Source organism: Cebidichthys violaceus, unplaced genomic scaffold (assembly GCF_023349555.1).
Source record: "Cebidichthys violaceus isolate CVI_PGR_0920_01 unplaced genomic scaffold, fCebVio1.0.p SCAF_8, whole genome shotgun sequence".
Lineage (NCBI taxonomy): Eukaryota > Metazoa > Chordata > Actinopteri > Perciformes > Stichaeidae > Cebidichthys > Cebidichthys violaceus.
In genome coordinates, this window is record NW_027176964.1 from 4,703,572 (window position 1) to 4,724,028 (window position 20,457).

The 20,457-nt window shown below is 41.2% G+C and overlaps 1 protein-coding gene across 5 annotated transcripts in view; it reads right to left on the reverse strand.

The window, feature by feature from the left end:
* The window catches only part of ctnnd2b (catenin (cadherin-associated protein), delta 2b), a 168,947-nt gene that overhangs the window by 29,927 nt on the left and 118,563 nt on the right, over positions 1-20,457 (reverse strand). For all 5 annotated transcript variants that reach the window (XM_068738059.1, XM_068738058.1, XM_068738056.1 and 2 more), the window contains 2 exons: positions 16,186-16,318; positions 9,078-9,291 (listed from right to left, as the gene is read on the reverse strand). In XM_068738059.1, the coding sequence (XP_068594160.1) occupies positions 9,078-9,291; positions 16,186-16,318 (347 nt within the window). The remainder of the gene's footprint in view (positions 1-9,077; positions 9,292-16,185; positions 16,319-20,457) is intronic.

Here is a 20,457-nt window from a genome sequence, read left to right on the forward strand (position 1 = left end):
ATAGTGGTAAAACATCCTATCCTTCCATCTGTGTGTCTGTGTGTTTGGAATAAGGCGTCCTCTCTTAAATGCCGAGTTGTTTACCCTCGGCTGAACAGCGAATGTGTAATTACAGCTCCTGTTATCTGTCTTTGTGGGTTTTCATGAGTTTGTTCTTTTGTGTGTTTGTGTGTGTGAGTGTGAGTGTGTGTGTGCATCTCTGAGCCCCCTCGACAAATCAGTCTTAACTCTGTCAGCCGCTTGGACTCGGTGTGCTTATGCTGGGTGTTAAGGCTGCATTGTCAGTTTGTGGTAAGGAGGAGTTTCAAAACGACTAGCTTCTGGCCTTTGTGGAGGTAATTAGCCGGCCGTGTCGCGTTAGCAAGAGTTTTTTCCCTCCGTCTCATCTTGTCTGCTGCTCAAGAGGGTAAAAAGAGGAGCAGTGTTTTTTTTTTGATAACCTTGACATTGGATGCGACACGTATTCATTCGAGCTGACCTTGATTTCCACATCTGGGAGTCAGCATGTGTTGCTGTGAAAGGCTTGTTTTCCGCCCCTCAGTTTCACAAAGTGAATAATACTACAAAGGGAACTGATATCATCATTCTGTATAGAGCAGTTTGGTAGATGAGCTTGTTGGCTGACAGTTAAATGAGAAGGTCTATTTTATTTCTGTGTTTTTAATACGCTGTTAGCTTAACTCATTATGTCACTAGCTTACTTCGATACACCGTTATCTTACAATGGCTAATTAGCCATAGTAGGACGTAGTTTCTATGTACACGTATGGTCTGTTGATTATCCAGAGTAATTAGGACATATTTTGGGGAGAGGCATATTTATATAATCTTTTTTTAATGTTTTTTTTGTTAAATCAGAAAATGTGTTACTTTGGCGAATTGGGTGAACAACACTTCTTTCTAGAATTCTTGAAAAATGGATGCTGTGACTTCATATTCTCGCCACACAAGTGTACATAGTTGTTGGATATGGATATGTCTGAATCATTACAAGAACGTGTGGTTGGGTGCTGGTTACAATCCATGTCAGTAAAAAACGCTAATGTACTGTTGACGAACACCAAGGCAGCTTACCAGGATGAATAAAACAAATCTCATCCACACTGTTAAATTCAGTTTCAGTGAAACACCATAAATATATAAATATATATATCAGCCCAGACAATAATTTGTGCATATATTTCTTTGTAAAAAAATAATTTTGTCACTGTTAATTGTACTAAACATTGTACTGATAACAGAAATACACCGTAATATGAACAACAATCAATACCGCCATTTTTGCATTTATAACTTAACTTTTTTTTGTTGTCACTGTTAAATATATGGCCCATTGACAGCTGTTTGCCAGAGTCATTTCTTGCTGTGTAGAGTATGACATCGTCTTCCTGAGGTGATTTTATCTTTGATCTGAAACACTGGCTCGCAAACACAAACTATCTCACACACACAAAATAAACACTAAATGTGGCCTAGTATTAGTGCATGCTACATGCAAGCACACACACGCAGACAAAACCATGAGTGTATGACAGATGAAGGAGGTTAATTGCCTCAGCCTTACATCATGAGTGGCAGCAGGACGTTAGCGATGTGCTGTTATATGGTGGAAGGGGAAATGAATATGATGGCAATCTCTCTTTGTCTCTTAACCAATTCCCATCTTTATCTTCACTCCCTTGTTGTATTTCTCTCTTCTGCAACATCGTGGCACATATCTTTGTTGCCTCTTTATTTCTTTTCTTTATTTTCTCTGTTCCGCAATTCTCCTGACAAATTTTGTAGTGTTTCTTTGTGGACTCTTTATTTTTACAAAGTGTGTTTTTTGAGTTCTTTTTGTTGTGTTTTTCAAATTTGCTGGACTTCACCCTTCCAAAATGTTAGGTGTGTAAAGGTGTTGGAAATCGTTCAAAAGAATAAGAGACCGTTGCTTTGAAAAACAAACCGCTTCTATGAAAAACAGACCGCTTCTATTAATATCAGAACATTTCAATGAATAACAGACTGTTACTTTGAATACATTTATCTGAATACAGTTGTGATCGCCATTGCCATTTTTTTATTTTTAGATCAATAGCACCATTATCAAGTAAATATTTAGTGTCAAACGATTGATCTCTTTAGTAAGTAGCTCTGTAACCTGTTCACCCTGAAGGGATTCATTTGGCAAAATTGACCCAATCTCTGTACATCATCCCTTATGTGTCAGCACCTTCAGGAGCTGCTTGTAACCATGTTTTGTGCGCAGCATCTCTAAAGACCCAACACTGATGATGTGCCCTTGAAGACAGCGGGGTGCCTTTGTCACAAGAGAGAAACAGACACTGTGTAAACTGCATGCCATTTCAACGGGTCTGTAGAAGGCTTTGGATTCCTTTCAACAACTCAATGGATGAGTCAGTCGTCATCTTCTGTCATTGCCATCATCGTCAGAAGCAGAGCAGAATGTAGAAAACAGTGACTGGTGTCATGTTGAGACCAGTGAAAGACTACAGCTTGTTAGTAGATTTTTAGTTATTGTTCTTCTACCATACTGTTTGTAGTTATGCCACATACACAATACAACAAGTACATTGTACAATCAAAGGTGTTCAAAGGTAGACCGCTTTTCTTTTCTTTTTTCAATTAATATATTTACTTTTGAAATCAAGTAACCATCCCCGGGAGGAAGAATTTTGGGAAAATGCACTCCTTGTACATTCAACAAAACTTTGCCTTTCACTTGTGGGTCGCGCTCTAAAAAACTAATATTTTTATTAGGCACCTGTATTTTTTCAGGGAGTAATCGAGTAATGGAAGGTTATTTTGTGTCCCAACCGACCCTGCTCTCCCCCTACGTCATGACATCCATATATTAGCATAATATTAACATAGTGACATATAAATTCTTAGAATAAAGTGGAAGACATGTCAGATTAAAAAGACTTGGACACTTTAACTACTGACACTCGCTATACTGTACTTTGGAGTCCCAGCACTCACGGTATTTATGCAGGCGTCTGAGAGGAAAAGGCTTAATTTGGTAGCCATCAATTTTTGCACACATTTATTGCCCTCAATCTAGAAACCTTAGGCATAAGCTTTACTCTTTGTGTTCATAATGAGGTAAGCGTCGATCACTGTTAATCACTTGGGCCACAAAGGCCTACAGCTTTGTGTTAATGAGCCTGGAATCATGTTTGTTCAGTTTGGGTCCTTTAATGTCATTATCATTAAAAACAGTGTAGCTAAGCAATATACTGCAGAAGACATCAAGGTCAACCAGCAAAGATGTAAAGCTCTATACCTCTGCTACTGTACTGTATTTCTGATCTTTTTTAAGATATATTTGGCTTTTTTGGCCATTATTTGAGGCTGACTGAAAATGGGGGTTGGAGATATAGGCGTGTGAGATGCAACAAAGGTCCCAAGGCTGGAATTAAACCGCGGACGTTGCTGCCATTTGACATGCACTGTAACAACTCGGCTACCAAGCCTGCTGCTGCAGCGTTATGTTTTTATTTATTCATCGTATCATATCTTATTCCATCTTTAGTGTTGCAGGTATTTTGCCGATGCAGGCAGGCAGAAAAAAAAAGACTGACACACTGATAAACTACTGTAATAATACCATACATACATTTTGCTCGCGTTTCAATCTGGTGTTGACAGATTCAAATATTATTTACCTGCAATTATGAAACAGGTTGAGCATTAAAACCTTTTACTGAGGAAGTCAGTTAAAAGTCACAGTTTAAAATAAAGTAAGTTAGTGAGCACAGTATAACTTAAAGGGATCGTTCAGTGGGGTTATATGTGGTACTTCATAGTCAGTGTATCTCTCAGCAAAACACAACTACACACATAAATAAAATCAATATCAGTTGAAGTGTGAATTTTGAATATTTTCACCACTTTACCTTGCCTTCAGACAGCCCTTTCTGACAAGGTAGCAAACCTGTTCTTTTGCTCTGTTCAAAGCCACAGGACTCTATTGACAAACACAGACATTTTCACACAATAACTCAAACTGTTAACTCAGTATAGGCGAGCAGCTCTTGTGTTCTTTGTGGTAAAAAAGAGTCTTGTGGCTTTGAAGACAGCATAGATGGATATAACGGCTTCAGTTCCCCGTCAGAATATGGGCTGTCTGACTTCAAGGTAAAGCAGTGAAAATATTCTCAATATAGCGTACACTTAACTGATATTGATTTTTCTTTTTAGGTGACTTAGCAACATCTTAGTGCCGCCCCCTTTCTGTACTCCAGCATCAAGTTCTTATATTTCTATATTAGAAATTATTTTTATAAAGACATGGACTAATATTAGTTTTTACATAGTTCATGTTTGCACTATATGTAGCACTATATACCATGTGTTGCAAGGAGCTGGTATAAAACATGTTCTGATGACTTGATGGCACCAATCTTAACCCATCTTAATTTTGTAAATAATCCACAATTCTTTTTAATTAATGCAGTGCCCCCTTTTAACCTGTGTTTCCCTCCTTCTTTCGAGATGGCGCTCTACACTTCTTTGCTTTGCCTAAGCTGGATGAGCATGGCGACCAGATCGCATCCAGACTGCGGAGAGTTCCCATCACAGTGTGAGCCTGATAACTTCCAGATCTGCTTATGAGGGAGCTGACAGCAAACATGAGCAATCCAGACCTGTCACTTACGATGAAGTGCTCTGCTGTGACTGGATGAAAAAGTTGCTTTGTGATGACAACAGCCACTGATGATGTGCAACATTTTAAAAAAGGGAAAAAAGAAGTTCAAGAAAGCGCAGCGCTCTGAAAGTCAGAGAGGGAAGATTTCACGCTGTTGGCATTTCCTCTGTCAATAATTACTCCTTTCTGTTTCTTAATGCATTTAAAACGAATTAATTAATTATTCATAAATCACTTCCTAGTTCAAGCCAGGATCAATAATTGTAGATCAAAACTGAGATACACAAAGACTTTTGTTGTAAGTGAGCTACAAAAACACTCACTCTTACAGTAATTGTCTTTGACAACCTCAGAAAATACCCGCTTACAAATCACATGAATACATCCAAGCAATCACATTATGCTCCGATGTAAGCTGCATTGAATCTGCAGGTAGAGCTAATATCTGTCCTTTCAAAGCAGCTATATTCCCTTTAGATAATCATCTTCAGTTCTGAACAGGCATGGAAAAGAGAGCAAGAGAGAGAAATTATTAAACCAAAAGGAGAGAAAAAGAGAGAGAGAGCGCAACAAACAACATCAAACAAACTTCGCATTTGTGTGGGTAGCTGAATTTGTAGCTAGCAAGGCAAGCAGCTTGACTTCCCACTGTGATCCTGACTCAAAATACTCACCAGAGAGAGAGCAAGGCAGGGAGGTTAGGCGATATATATAGAGAAAGAGTGGAAAAAGTGGAGACAGAGAAAGGCAAAGAGGACAGGAGGAGAATGGGAGACCAATTACAAAACCCCAACCACAGAGGGCTAGGGGAGTTAGCGAGAGAGTTTGAGAAACAGGGGGAGAGATAGTTATTTCCTCTGGGTCTTTGAGAGAGAGAGAGAGAGAGAGAGAGAGAGAGAGAGAGAGAGAGAGAGAGAGAGGAGGAGAGCGCGCTCTGTCTGCGTCCGGTCGGCCGTTCAACTGATTAATTTGTGACAGGAGGGATTTCTGTGCTCCGTGCCTTGAATTTCTGCTCTAATTTATATGGTAATCTTCTTTAAGACTCTGGCAGCATACCAAAAACAATCTTTTATTTCCATCTCTGCTAAGCCTAAACCCTTTTCTATACTCACTAAAGTCATATAAACATATATGTGTGGCACATGTGTTGGTATAACTCCGAGGACGTGTCTCGATTTCACTTCCCTGATGAGGGTTCCCTGCGCTCGGTTTGAGTGCGCGTCAGTATTCACGGCTGTCTCTCATTACCACGAATGATGCTTAAAATGTTTGTCCCTCACCAGAAATGTCATGTCATCCTGATGAGAAGTACTGCTGTAAATAATTAGGAGAGTGGATGAAGGCTCACGGGCCTTTGTGGGACACAGGGACAGTTTGCAAGGACATTTGCATAAGTATGATTGTAACAGCGGAGTTGGACACTCGGTAGGCTGAGCCTGCATTCACATCCTGTGGGATGGAAGGTAACGATAAGGACGGATTCACACGTTTACATCTCACAAGTGTATATTTCCAATTCCTCGATCGATGGACTTTGGCTCCCAATACACGTCCAAATTTGTTCGCTTTTTCAGGAAATGCCGTGTTTTAAAATTGAAGTTACAACTTGGATGTCGGAAACCAACCCTATTGCCGGACAAGAGCAGCAAAAAAACAACAACACAGTATGAGATAAATTACAACGTTTTCTTTTTGCGTTTCGATGCTATAGTGTTTTTAAAATCCTCGGACTCCAAAGTATCTGCGCATTGCAACACTGCCATGCCAGGGAAAGATTGCGGTTGTGGCACGTAAACTTTGAAAGATTGTGGTTGTGGCACGTAAACTTTGGTCATAGTATGGTTAGGGATAAATGACCAAAACACTTGGTGAAGGTAAGGAAAAGACCATGGTTTTGATTAATATACCTACAAATGTTAATTATGAAAGCGATAAAACTGTGGTCTTGTTAAAAAGTCAGATGTACTACACTCAACGTTGGCAGAATCGTCCAATCAGTCAGTCATAGCTGGAAAAGAATAGCTGACATTTTGCTAGCTCTGGCTAACATTACACTCTCCAATTTTTAAAACCTAGAAAGAACACCACCATTTTTGTTTTGATAGTCAGAAAGTGGGTAGAAAACACTGAACTACAGATGGGCTACGATAAGAGTCACATCAGGCGATCCCCAAAATTCTGTGATAACGTCAATGTCCGCGTTTCCTGTTCCAAAACACAAACGGTCCTCCATCCAATCAGTTTGCATTGAAAAGATTAAGAAATAGCGGATGTAAGCCTCATCTGGATGAGATAATGGATGGAGAAAAGGACGGGATCAAGAAATGTGGGGAGATCTGGAGGACAGTGAACTGCATAAGAGTGAGATAATCGCTAATGATCTGTGGCTCTGCATTCTCAGTAGAGGCGTTTTTATGATTTCCTGTCCACAGAAGCGCCTTCACGTCAATGGATCCATCAATGAACTGCATCTGTTGATGAAGAGCTTTTCTGTTTCCACAGTGAACTTTCAAGCTCGAACGTTTAGAATGAATGCGTGATTTTTAACTACCGATTGTCTGCACCAACTGGCCCACAGTGTAACACACTTGGTCCAACTTGGTCTGATCAATCCTGATGCCAAATCATTAATTATCATTAATTGGCCCAAAAATCATGATGCTCCAACCTGTAGTCCTTATACTGATCACTGTCTAATACATAAGGGCTCTGACCTTCACTTTTTCCTAATATCAACCTAAAACAGACTAAACATTAAACAGTCCTAGAAAGCAGAAATAACTCAAATCCTGCTTGCATGCCTTGAAATACTGTGCTTCTGACAGGTTCTACAGCAGAGATGTTTTCATGAGTGTGGGCGATGCTAAGATAAATCCATTTTTTCTCATTTGGCTCCAGGATTGGAATGAACCCCCTCCCCCCTGAGGATCCTTGATGTAGATCAGTTTGAAAATAGTAGTAGTATTCCTCTTTTAGCCTTGTCGTCTCTCCATCCCACTCCAGAGGAAAAGACCTTTTGGCAGTCCGTGTGAATGCCAATTAGAAAGGGATTACAAGGACATATAACGTAAAAAGTGTAAAAAAAAACAAACAAACACTGGTAGAGGCACTGCTGGTAATCCTTTTGATGGCGAGAGGCCTTGGTGGGTTTAGAAACTTAAAATAGTCAATCCTGACTACACTTTTTACAACGTGGACGATATTTGTGTTTACTGACAGAGAATACAAACCTGCTGTTGATAGTGCAGTGCAGCCCTTTCCACAGGATCTTATTTTGACAAGTCAACAGTACTTGATGAGTGCTGGGAAGCAGGCAGGTGGTTCTCTCCTTTGTGTGTGTGTCTGTGTGTGTGTCTATATTTGTGCTCACGTGTAGTACAGAGTACAGTGTGTTTTGTGTGTTGTATAGCCGGATACTCTGAATGTTTCTCCTTCTCCACATCCTCACAGTGTGTGTGGTTGTACATGAGAGGCAAATGATATATAATAATGTGTCTGTGCCTGAATATGAATACAAGTTGATTATATTTGTACACAAATGTATGTGCACACCGAGGTGCAAGGTTTTCCTGTAATTTTAGATTATTATTTTCCCGGAATATTTTACTCAAAATAATTGATTTTAAACACAAAGCTGCAAATAATATAACATAACATGAACTTTTCTTCTTTTCTGGTTTTATTCATTCATACTTCTAACAGTATACTGTGACATCAATCATTCTTCTTAAAGTAATGCATTATTAAAAGATTATTATGTACTACAACTATGGGAAAATCTATTGCAAAAAGAAAAAGTCAGTGAGAGACCAGCAATTATGAAGCAAATATAATGCTTTATGATGTGTTTATGATTATTATTATAAAGCATTATGAATATTTAGGAGTACTTTAAATATAATTATACAGTGCTTACAAGCAGATTATAATGCATTATATGTTTGTTTTGAATGCATTATAGACATTTGGCCTCATTGACAATGTTACCAAGGTTTCCATCAATTTTAAATACTTGAAAATAGTAAAGATTCAAACTGTAGACCGTAGTCTCAGCCCTGGTTATATGGGAGTGTATGTAGTTATTTCCCTTCGTAGATTTTGCACTCAGCTTCATTCACTCATTATAAAAGACATTTTCGCCAACAGGCTGAGCTGTAAGCTGCCATTTTAGAACTTGTGCACCTGTGACTTCTAGGTCGAACTTTTAGTATGACCAGCTGCGTGGTAGTTTCACTGAAATGAGGTTTGGAAAAAAAGGTGTCTTGTTTCAGCTGCACACAGACACACAAGCGAACGTGTGGTAGAAAAATTGCAGATTTTCCCCTGGAAAAGGCAGTGTGTAGATTGTGGACAGAATGCCAGTGAAATCAACCCCTGCTGCAAAAATAAAGTAAAATCAAGTCTTAGTAAACGTAAAAGTTTTTACCAGTGAGCAGCTCCCGGATCTCCACGTCTGTGGTCTTCCGGAGCAGTCGCACCAGAGCCGGGATGCCCCCGCAGTTCTTCAGGGCGATCTTGTTGTCGTCGTTGGCTTTGCCGTACACCAGGTTCCTCAGGGCTCCGCAGGCGCTGCGGTGAACGTCGGTCATCCGGTGGTCCAGCAAGTCCACCAGCAGCTGGATGCCACCCTGCCGCCGGATCTGACAGACAGGAGACAGGAGGGAGGATGTAGTTAAGGGGACCGTCACAAATTCTGTGCGTTTGGACCAATTTCCGCCAACAAAATAATCAATATAAGTATCTAAACAATATCAGGGCTTGTTCATTTCAACTATAGAAAATAATTTCCCACTCCTGATGCTGTGTTTGGAAAAACTGCTGTCATGTAAACTTTTTCAACAGGGTCACAGGCACTGTGCACTGATGCAAGATACATTCAAATAACAGCCACTGTAGCATCTGTCCCATGCTAAGTGTCTGCAGCCCTCGCTGCTTTCCTCTGTCTAGACAAAGAGAAAATGTAGGGCAGACTGCCTGCTTTCTGTAAAAACAAGGGACACGTTAGTGAAGAAAGGCAGTTGTGCTTGTACATTGTGTCTTTTGTGCTCCAGATAAAGGTACGTCGGCATAAAGGCTGTAACAACTGACTCACTTTGGATGACAATATCAAACAAAAAACGGATTACTCAGAATCTAGATGTTGGATCCTCAAGTAACAGACCCTGTAATGACTGGGTTGTGTCAAAGAAAAGAATCACTCTGCAATCCAACTATAAAGCAAGGAATCTATGTGGGTCTGTATGTGTTTTTAGCATAGACTGTATATAAGAAGTGGACGTAATCATTGTGGCGGCACTAGGGTTGGGTACCGAAAACCGGTGCCAATATGGCTTCCTTTCGGTGCCTGAGCCAATTGAAATACTTTCGGTGCTTCATTTCGGTGCCTGAGCCGATTGAAATACTGCCACTGGTGGCCTAAAACGGACATTACAGCCAACATAAGCATCACCTCACTTGCGCTAGTTAACGTTACACTACTCTGATGACTCCGTCCTGGCAGCAGGTAACGATAGCCTACCGTTGTAGAGCTACAGTAGCTAGCTAGCCATCAACCTTTTAACAGAGAAAATGCCGAAAGGTAAATGGTCAAAAGTGTGGCTGTATTTCGCACTAAAAGGCGTGCACTGTGTTCGACTGCCTGCATGAGCGTGAGCCCATGCCAAGCACATCAGCGAGCAGTGTGGGCCTCCCTGGCCCCGGCGATGGGGAGACTGGTCCCAACGCTGAACAAGTGGAGACCGATGATGACAACAGCAGCCTTACCTCAGGTTAGTAATGTAACGTTGATTGCAAATTTTGCATTTATAAAAGTAGGCCTAATAACAAATGATAAAATAGGCATTATAACCATTATTTAAGTTAGCTAGCTAGCTACTAGCAAACGGTAGGCTACCTGCCGCATCATAGCAAGTCAGTGTAATGTTAATGAAACTAGCGATGGCATGTGCAGTGATGCTTCTGTTGCCTGTAAAATATTTAAAATTATTTATGTTTATATTTTTGTCTCTCCATCTTCAACAGCTGGCTTACCTTGGCAAAGAAGGCTCATTTAACAAAAGAGGTGGAGGAACTCCACAGGTCTGTGACCAAATGTGTGGTCAAGGGACTGCATTCTTTTTCCACTGTGGAATCTCCATGGTTCAGGTAAAAAAAAAGTGATGTGAAAACAATATTTGTATCAAATCTGTTCCATTAAGACAATTCGTCAAAAAGACTAATAAATATCCTCAAATTTATTTCATACAGAGAGGTGACCACTGCCCTTAATCCCTGCTACCGACCCCCATCCAGGGATGATCTGTCCACTACACTAATTCATACTTGTGTGTACAGGTCTCAGGAGAACACGATCTGAGAGGGTGTTCTCCTGTGCAGGACATGCAATTAGTCAGGAGAGGTGTCGTATTTTGCCAGAGAAGGCAAATATGCTCATATTTCTGCAAAATAATTGCTGAAGTTTATTTATATTTATTTAAGTATACTGCAAACTATTGTTAACAGTTAATATATTGTTCATAGTTTGAAGTTAAAAAGTTTGAAGCTGTAGTTTGAAGCCAAGCGTTTTGTATTTATTTATATTTATAGTATACTTCAAACAGTTAATATATTGTTCAATTTGAAGAAAACAAATTGCCTTGGCAATAAAAAAAGGCTTTCTTTAATGTCGTCAATCGTCGTTTTGTGTGTTTGTTTTTTTAAAGTATCGGTTCAGGCACCGTTTAGGCACCGGTATCGTTTTAAAAGTATCGTTTTAGCACCGGTATCGGAAAAAACCCAAATGATACCCTATGGAGCTAAATCCAGGTCAAAAGTTTTGATCATTTGAAAAAATAATTTGAACCTGAAAGTTCAAGTTATGGTCTTGAACATTGAAAAATACAGCAATGTATTCAAAATAAAAATAAGTGAATGAAATTTTTTTTTGGGTTGAATATAATTTTGATTCAGTTCTGGAATTTTTTTTAATACATTTATTTTTTTAATTTTTCACTTTCATATATATTTTGATATTCGAGGTCTTGTATTTTTCAGTTTCAGATTTTATATTTTCAGATTCAAATTTTTTATTTTTCAGTTTCAAATCTTTTTTTCCACTTTCAGATCTTTTTGTTCAGTTCAGACTTTTGACCCTGATCTTTCAAAAAAGATTTGAAGCCGAAAATTTTTTTTTTTTAATACATTGCTGTATTTTTCAATGTTCAAGACCATAACTTGAACTTTCACTTTCAAATTATTTTTTCAAATGATCAAAACTTTTGACCTGGATTTAGCTCCGTAATACCCATCCCTAGATGGCACCCATTGGTTTGTGGACTGCAGTTATGAAGCCTCAAGTTCGGCAATTTGGCCGTCACCATCTTGACTTATTGCAACCAGTGAGACCTGTCAATCACAGTAAGCCCACCCTAAAGCATACTGCTTTATGGTCCATTTGACTCTAAATGGACCATAATTTACGTAATTAACATCATGCTGTATTGAAGAAGACTTGAAACTAGCGATTGAGACCATAAACTCATGTTTACAATGTTTACTGAGGTAATAAATCAAGTAAGAAGTAGAGTCATTTTCTCATAGATTCCATGCAATCGCACTTCTTTTTGCAATCAGAGGCACCAGGTGGGTGTGGGGATACTCACAAATCCCCGGCTGAGTGCCGCTGCGTCGGAGTTTACCCCGGTGGACGAGAGGGTCGCCTCCCTACGCCTGCAGGTTATGGGGGGGAAAACTCTGACTGTTGTCTGTGGATATGCACCGAACAACAGTTCAGAGTATTCGGCCTTCTTGGAGACCCTGACTGGAGTCCTGTATGGGGCTCCAGTGGGGGACTCCATAGTTCTGCTGGGGGATTTCAACGCGCACGTGGGCAACGATGGGGATACCTGGAGAGGCGTGATTGGGAGGAACGGCCTCCCTGATCTAAACACGAGCGGTCGTTTGTTGTTGGACTTCTGTGCTAGTCATGGATTGTCCATAACAAACACCATGTTCGAGCATAAGGATGTTCATAAGTGTACGTGGTACCAGAGCACCCTAGGTCGAAGGTCGATGATCGATTTTGTTATCGTATCATCGGATCTGAGGCCGTATGTTTTGGACACTCGGGTGAAGAGAGGGGCGGAGCTGTCGACTGATCACCATCTGGTTGTGAGTTGGGTCAGAGGGTGGGGGGAAACTCTGGACAGACCTGGTAAGCCCAAAAGGGTAGTGCGGGCAAACTGGGAACGTCTGGAGGAGGCTCCTGCCCGGGAGATCTTCAACTCACTCCTCCGGCGGAGGTTTTCTAGCATCCCTGTGGAGGTTAGAGGCATCAAACAGGAATGGACGATGTTCAAAGCTTCTATTCCCAAAGCTATGGCGGTGAGCTGTGGTCTCAAGGTCTTAGGTGCCTCAAGGGGCGGTAACCCTCGAACACCGTGGTGGACACCGGTGGTCAGGGAAGCCGTCCAACTGAAGAAAGAGGCCTTCCGGGATATGTTACCCCGGAGGACTCTTGAGGCAGTTGCAAGGTACCGACAGACCCGAAGGGCTACAGTCGCTGCTGTCAAGGAGGCAAAGCAGCGGGTGTGGGAGGAGTTCGGAGTAGCCATGGAGAAGGACTTGGTCGGCACCAAGGTGTTTCTGGAAAACCATCTGGAACCTCAGGAGGGGGAAACGGGGAAACATCCAAGCTGTATACAGTAAGGATGGGACTCTGTTGACTTCAACTGAGGGGGTAATCAGGCAGTGGAAGGAGCACTTTGAGGAACTCCTGAATCCGACTAATACACCCTCGACTGTAGAGGCAGAGCTGGAGGCTGATGGGGGAGCATCATCAATTTCCCTGGTGGAAGTCACAGGGGTAGTCAAACAACTCCACAGTGGCAAAGCCCCAGGGATTGATGAGATCCGTCTAAAAATGCAGAAGGCACTGGGTGTGGAGGGGCTGTCTTGGATGACACGTCTCTTCAACATTATGTGGAGGTCTGGGACGGTGCCTAGGGAGTGGTAGACCGGGGTGGTGGTTTCCCTGTTCAAAAAGGGGGACCAGAGGGTGTGTGCCAATTATTGCGGTATCACACTACTCAGCCTCCCTGGCAAAGTCTACTCCAAGGTGCTGGAAAGGAGGGTTCGGCCGATAGTCGAACCTCGGATTGAAGAGGAACAATGCGGATTCCGTCCTGGACATGGAACAACGGACCAGCTCTTCACTCTCGCAAGGATCCTGGAGTGAGTGGGCTGAGGATTGCATCGCTGCTGTTTGCAGATGATGTGGTCCTGATGTCTTCATCGGGCTGTGACCTCCAGCACTCACTGGATTAGTTTGCAGCCGAGTGTGAAGCGGTTGGGATGAGGATCAGCACCTCTAAATCTGAGGCCATGGTTCTCAGCAGGAAACCGGTGGATTGCCCACTCCGGGTAGGGAATGAGTCCTTACCCCAAGTGAAGGAGTTCAAGTACCTCGGGGTCTTGTTCGCGAGTGAGGGAACAATGGAACGTGAGATTGGCTGGAGAATCGGAGCAGCTGGGGCGGTATTGCAGTCACTCTACCGCACCGTTGTGACGAAAAGAGAGTTGAGCCGCAAGGCAAAGCTCTCTATCTACCGGGCAATCTTTGTTCCTACCCTCACCTATGGTCATGTGGACTAAAAAACAGAAACTTATTCAAACTATTAATTGCTTAAAATTATTGTCAGGTAATTTTCTTTCAGTGGTTTCTCTCCTTAGTGACACAGAAGTAGGACCATAACAACTAACAGAATAGGTCAAGCACACAGTAGCACATCTGTACAGTGCATCCGGTGCTAGGAAACTGAACAGCTGTATACATGTCCCTCAGCATCCTGTCTATTATTTCACCATCTCTCTCAAGGGCAAAAAACAATCTGGCCTGTGGGTTGTGAGTTTGGCAGCCACCGCTCTAAATGCTACACACCATTCTTCAACACAATTTCAACATCAGTCATCCTTCTCATCTGTCTCTCTCTATCTCTAATGCCTGTTGGCTGATTGCTGTTTGAAGAACTTTGTTTGCCCTCAAATCCATCGTCTCCATGGGGATTAATGAAGTGGAATTGAGCTGAATTGAGTTGACATTGAAGAGACGGACGGAACAGAGACACTGAGTGATGGCGGCTCTAGAGGACAGAGGGATAGACTGCAGGAACGGGGCTGTGTTTGGTGTGCGTAATGAGGAGTTAATGCCTGTCTAATATGGAGTTTGGTGGAGCAGCTGCACACGTGGGACAATTTTTCACTATAGGCAGAAGCACATGGAAAATGGGTGTATTTATAACCTGCCACGTAAGTATCTGGTTATTGACAATGTGTCAATCTATACATGTGTTGCTTGGCCTACATGAACGAAGATGTTTGAGAGTGTAAGGCCTTCTTGATCTCTGCTCAGGCGACAACCTCCGGTTCTGTAAAGTGAAGCCAATATGGAAGTGCCTTAAACTTGCATTCTCTCTAATGGCCATCAGGGGGCGACTCCTCTGGTTTCAAAAATAAGTCTGATAGTATAGAAGTCTATGAGAAAATGAACCTACTTCTCACTTCATGTATTACCTCTGTAAACATGAGTTTATGGTCTCAATCGCTAGTTGCAAGTCTTCAGTACAGCATGATGTTCTTTTAGTAATTTATGAGTATGCTTTTGGGGTGTGGCTACCTTTTGACAGGTAGTTACTACGGAGTTGTCCGGTCTGGGAGTTGTCTTTGTTTTTGTCTTACAACTTTAACCCTCTAACAGTATGTTTTCAATTTATGAAAGATAATTGTAACAATTTGCTCGCCTTAAAATGTCTTATTCAGTGTTCGGTTGTACTTAACTCCAACCTCTCGTGTCACTTCTGGTTGCAAAAAAACAAGATATCTATGGCCAAAAACCAAGATGGCGACAGCCAAAATGCCGAACTTGAGGCATCAAAACAATAGTCCTTAATCCAGTGGGTGAAATCACGGTGACTCCGCTTCTTGTATATGGTCTCTCTCTCTCTCTGACAAATTCTGAAAGTTTTTGTTAATGTGTATATTTCTAGCATTTCTGTTACATAAATATATTCTCCTGTACATTGCTGGATTTCAATTGCAATCGGCGTGCAGACCCGGCAGCAGAAAGCACTGTGGAATTGTTGTTGCATTATTCCTCCATTGGTCTGTTGCATGACCATCAAAAATATTTTAAGGCGAGCACACCCACTCACTCTGAGTTGAGCACCCTTCTCCCCTGGATTCTTGCCTGTGATACTCCAAGCACTGAAAAATCCCACTTGAAAAACTCAACAGCAGCCAGAAACAACGTTCAGCTGAACTTTTCAAAACTCCGGCAGAAAAATCAAACACTGGATCTGCATTCCCATCTGCGTGCTACAGGAAGCTGGAAAGTATGTTTTTGTATGTGTTTTGATTAAATTTTTTACTGGACGTCACCAACTCTGAATTAGAGCCAAACGTATGCATGCGGTGAATTAGGGCCAAGCAGAGTTTGGGAATTCAATCCTCTGTCTGTGAGCGCCTCTTTCTTGGTGTGGTTTCTCCTCAGAGATCAATACCTCAGATTTAATCTTGTTGTCTCCAAAGCAGAGGTGCTGGAGGTAGGCAGCGGCGTTGGACTGGACCGATGGGAACTGATGCTGCAACATCTGGATCACCTCCGGCAGCTCTGGATCCCTCCAGCCAAACTCCCTACGGAGACACACAGAGAAAACGCAGTGTGTTGTGATATGTGCAGTGGTAGATTTGTGTGTATGTCAGCGTGTGTGTGTAGCTGAACTCGTTATTAGGCAGCTTGTCTCCCCATTGTAGCCATGATTTAAAATGCTCACCAGGGAAAAAGAAAGAGACAGAAACCAAGATTGGAGATAAATCAAAAATAGAACAAAAAAACTAAGTAAGGCGCATAAAATACACAGGTTTAAATGTAAGTCTGCCACTAGGTTTGAGGTTTAACAGTTAGGATGCTACAAATATTTGTATTGGTACATAAAACAATGAAGAAAATAGTCTGCTTCAATGCTAATTAGTGGCAAATTAAAACCATTCCTCATTAAATGGGATCAAAACAAGGCTCTTCCACTAAGTCTTTTTCCTATATGTACTTATATGTATTGTGTACTTCAGTTTTGGGGCTGTTTTCCATGTTTTGAGAATGAAGGGAAATCTTAATGCTACGGCATGCATTCACGTTTTCAACAACAGCGTCTTTCCAACAGTTTGTGTTTGTCCCTTTCCTGTTTCAACAAGACCCCAGTGTACAAAGCCCCGCCCCATATAGAAATGGTATTCCCAGTTCTTGTGTGGAAGTACTTGACTGTCCTGCACAAAGTCCTGAGCTAAAGTAATCTAAAACCTTTGGGATGAACTGGAACGCCGGCTGCGAGCCAGGCTCTGTCACTCCACCTCGACCTCACTAATGCTCTTACAGAGGTTCTAAAATCTCACGAAAAGCCTCACCAGAAAGAAACGGAGAGCTGGAATGAAACTGAAACTTCTGGGTTTTTGTTCCAGAAGTAACTGCGTTTCAAATCCCATCGACATTTGCAACTTACTCTAATGACTACTTACTCAGTCTTGGAACAGAGTCTTTCTCAACATTATGTTGTGATCATCACTTTGTATGTTTGGATAAGAAGGGGAAAAAAAAGATATAATGTCAATGTTTACTTCATATTTCTGTCCCGACCTTTCTGTTTTTAGTTTTTACTTTTAAGCAACAACATTTCCCACAAGCCCTATACCTTTGCAGGGTAAATGTCACGACTCGACAAAAGAGGCGAGTCCATGAGCGAGTTGAGGGGTCGCAGTTTTACTTAATTTCGCACTGGATACTATTTAGGTGTACATGATTATAGTTGGTGGCATCATAGTACATAGTGCTTCACTGAGATGGTATTGTAAGTATAACTCTGGTTGTGGGTGCTGATTCTATACAGCTTGCATTGTAATTTCTAGTCTAACTGATCTTGTATATTTTCAATATTTATTCTATTCTCATTTTTTTTTACATACTTCTAATTATTTATATAGATTTTTTACCTTTCTCTATTTATCTGTACTTATTTCTGTCCTTGTGTTTCTGAAGCACTAACATTTATCTTATCTTGATTAACAATCAAGAACCTTGAGACAGAAATGTGCCCAGTCCTCTTCATCAATTTCTATTGAGAGTTGGCACATGTGATCAGGGCAATTTGAGTTGCCATTGGGAACCATTTTGAAAAATCGGCAACCAATTCTCGTCCTTTGTTAGCCATCAGTGGCAGAAACTGAGGGTGGACACGTCCGACTGATGAGGAAGTCTGCAAAGTATCAGATAAATCGCAGACTACAAAGAATTGTGTTCAGTTACTGTAATAAAGTTTTTATTCTTTCATGTTACATTTTCATTATTAAGCTGACTCATAAGAATCTTATACTCAAAATATAAGGCGACCATAATTTCAATTTCAGCAACCAAAAGCTGATGCCTGGTTACCGGCCTGGCAACCAGTGACACATGGTTTATGCGCCTGATGGTAAACATTTAGGAGACCATTAGCATGCATCGTCATAGGAAGGTGTTCAACAACAGCAGCGTCTCGGATGCACTGTAAGAGCATCCTCCTGCTGGGATGAAGCCTTTCTTCCAACTGCCGCAGCTGCTTTGGTTTTGTAGGCAGAGTCTAGCAGTGCTTTTGCCTAAAGGCATGCTCCAGGCTAACACGCACACACACACACACACACACACAGAAACTAAGCTCGCTAACCCTACCCGTGTGTGTAAGGGTGTATGAGGGACGAAACCCAGATGATTAACATGTGAAAGATGCGATGTGAGATAACTAAGTCACAGTGAGGGATCAGAAAGAGAGACGGAGGGAGAAGAGGGAGGTGGGGCTTATCGATGTAGATTATCTGTCCCCAGTGGCAACGAGATATCACGTTTCTTTGACACCAATGGTTTCTTGGGACCAACTGAAACTGGTGCTTTTTTTTAATTTCGACATGTGATTCAACATTTGACAGAAAGAAAGAGTTTGTACCAACTGGATATTAATTTTGCTGTACATTTGTTTTTACTATGCTCTGCTACTTTTCACGCATTCGATTTCTACTTTTAAATCCACATTTTGATTTGATTTTTTTTCAGACATTTGTGAGAAGTTTTTGGGCTGCGTATAGAAGCCCCTGCTGGCTCTGCTCTTATGTGGAACCCATTTCTCTATGATGTATCGTAGTATTGATGGAGCAACAGCCCCGAGTCCCCGCGGAGATCATTTCAGTTCAGTCTAATCTAACATAAACACATGCACGCACAAACAATCTTGGGATGGCACAGATAAAAACACACACAAACACACACACACATACACACTGAGTGCCGTAGGACAACTCAGTGTGCAGTTTAGAGCACAGACACACGCACACACAAGCGCACAATCCGGCACACTTGTAGCAGTCAAAAAATACGCACGTACGCACTTATTGACTTGCATTCACACCCAGCCATCAAAGGCAGTGCAGAGGAGCCAGGATTAGAAAGCTTTTGTCTCTGAGTTTCATAATGGGCCAATGGGAAAAAGCCAGCGTTTGAAAATATGGGGGAATTGAAGGGAGAAGGAAGAGCAAATTATTTCAAAGGTTCTTTTTTCTCTCTCTCTCTTTCTCTTTCTCGCTTTGAAATTCTCCCTCTCTTCTTTAAACTCTCTTGTCTCAGTGTCTCTCTCTGTTTCTTTTTTTTCCAAGCCTTGCTCCGGGGGAAAAAGATTCCTACACAAAAACACACATGCACAGCCGCAACATTAACATGCATGATGTTGTTACGCACGTACAGTGGTATGCGCCTCAATGAATGTGATCGGAGATGACATAACCTTGTTTAGGTCACCCTGTGGGTTAATTGGCCGATAAGACGTCCAACGTTACGGCTGAGCGAGCTGTCAAATGTGTGTGGTTTTTTTTCCTTCTTTTTTTTACATTGTAATTAGAAAGCAGGACACCAGCGATAAACGCCTGCATACATGAAGCTTCTTTAATAGCTAGTAAACCAGATGGCTTCACTTACCAGACAGATTCAACCGGTTATGTAATCATTTGGTGAATTGAAAGGGTAAACTGATAATCATGCTAATTGAGGTTGAGGGTTGAGAGTTCAACAAGAGATTTTATCACTTATTCATGTATTTGTCCTTTAATGGAATGTATGAGGATTTTATACTTTTTAGCTATAATTACTTTACAGATGGATATTTTGCATGAAAACATACAGCTTATGAATACAGTACGTTGATATACATTAAACTAACCAAGTCAAAAAAAATTAAAATACACTGCCATTTTGTATAATGAGTACTTTTACTTGGTTGTTTTTACGCAGTACTTTTTCTTTAGATTTAGCATCCAAGACAGTTACTTGTAATGGAGTATTTTTGCATTGTTTTTGTATTGTATTGTTTTGTGTTGCTTCTGTTATTCAAGTAAATTACTTGAATACTGTTTCCACAAAACAACAAATTTAGTATAACCATCGGACTAAATCTGACACACAAAGCCTGCTTTTTATCCGTGTTTGTTCTGCTGAATCGTGGCAAATGTCAATAATAGTACAACATTACTCGAAGACCAAAGTGGCATATTTGGCAGCACTGTACTTTAAAGATGCTCTCTCTCTCTCTCTTTTCACTTATTCTGTCCCGTCTTCTACTACAACATTTTTCTCAAAGTGTGAGGTCAAAGTAGGGGCACACACATTTAACTACAGACACAGATAGACACAAGTGGTACTTTACTTATAATAGAATGGACAGTTAAAGGGATAGTCCAGATTTCTTTATGTGGAGTTGTGC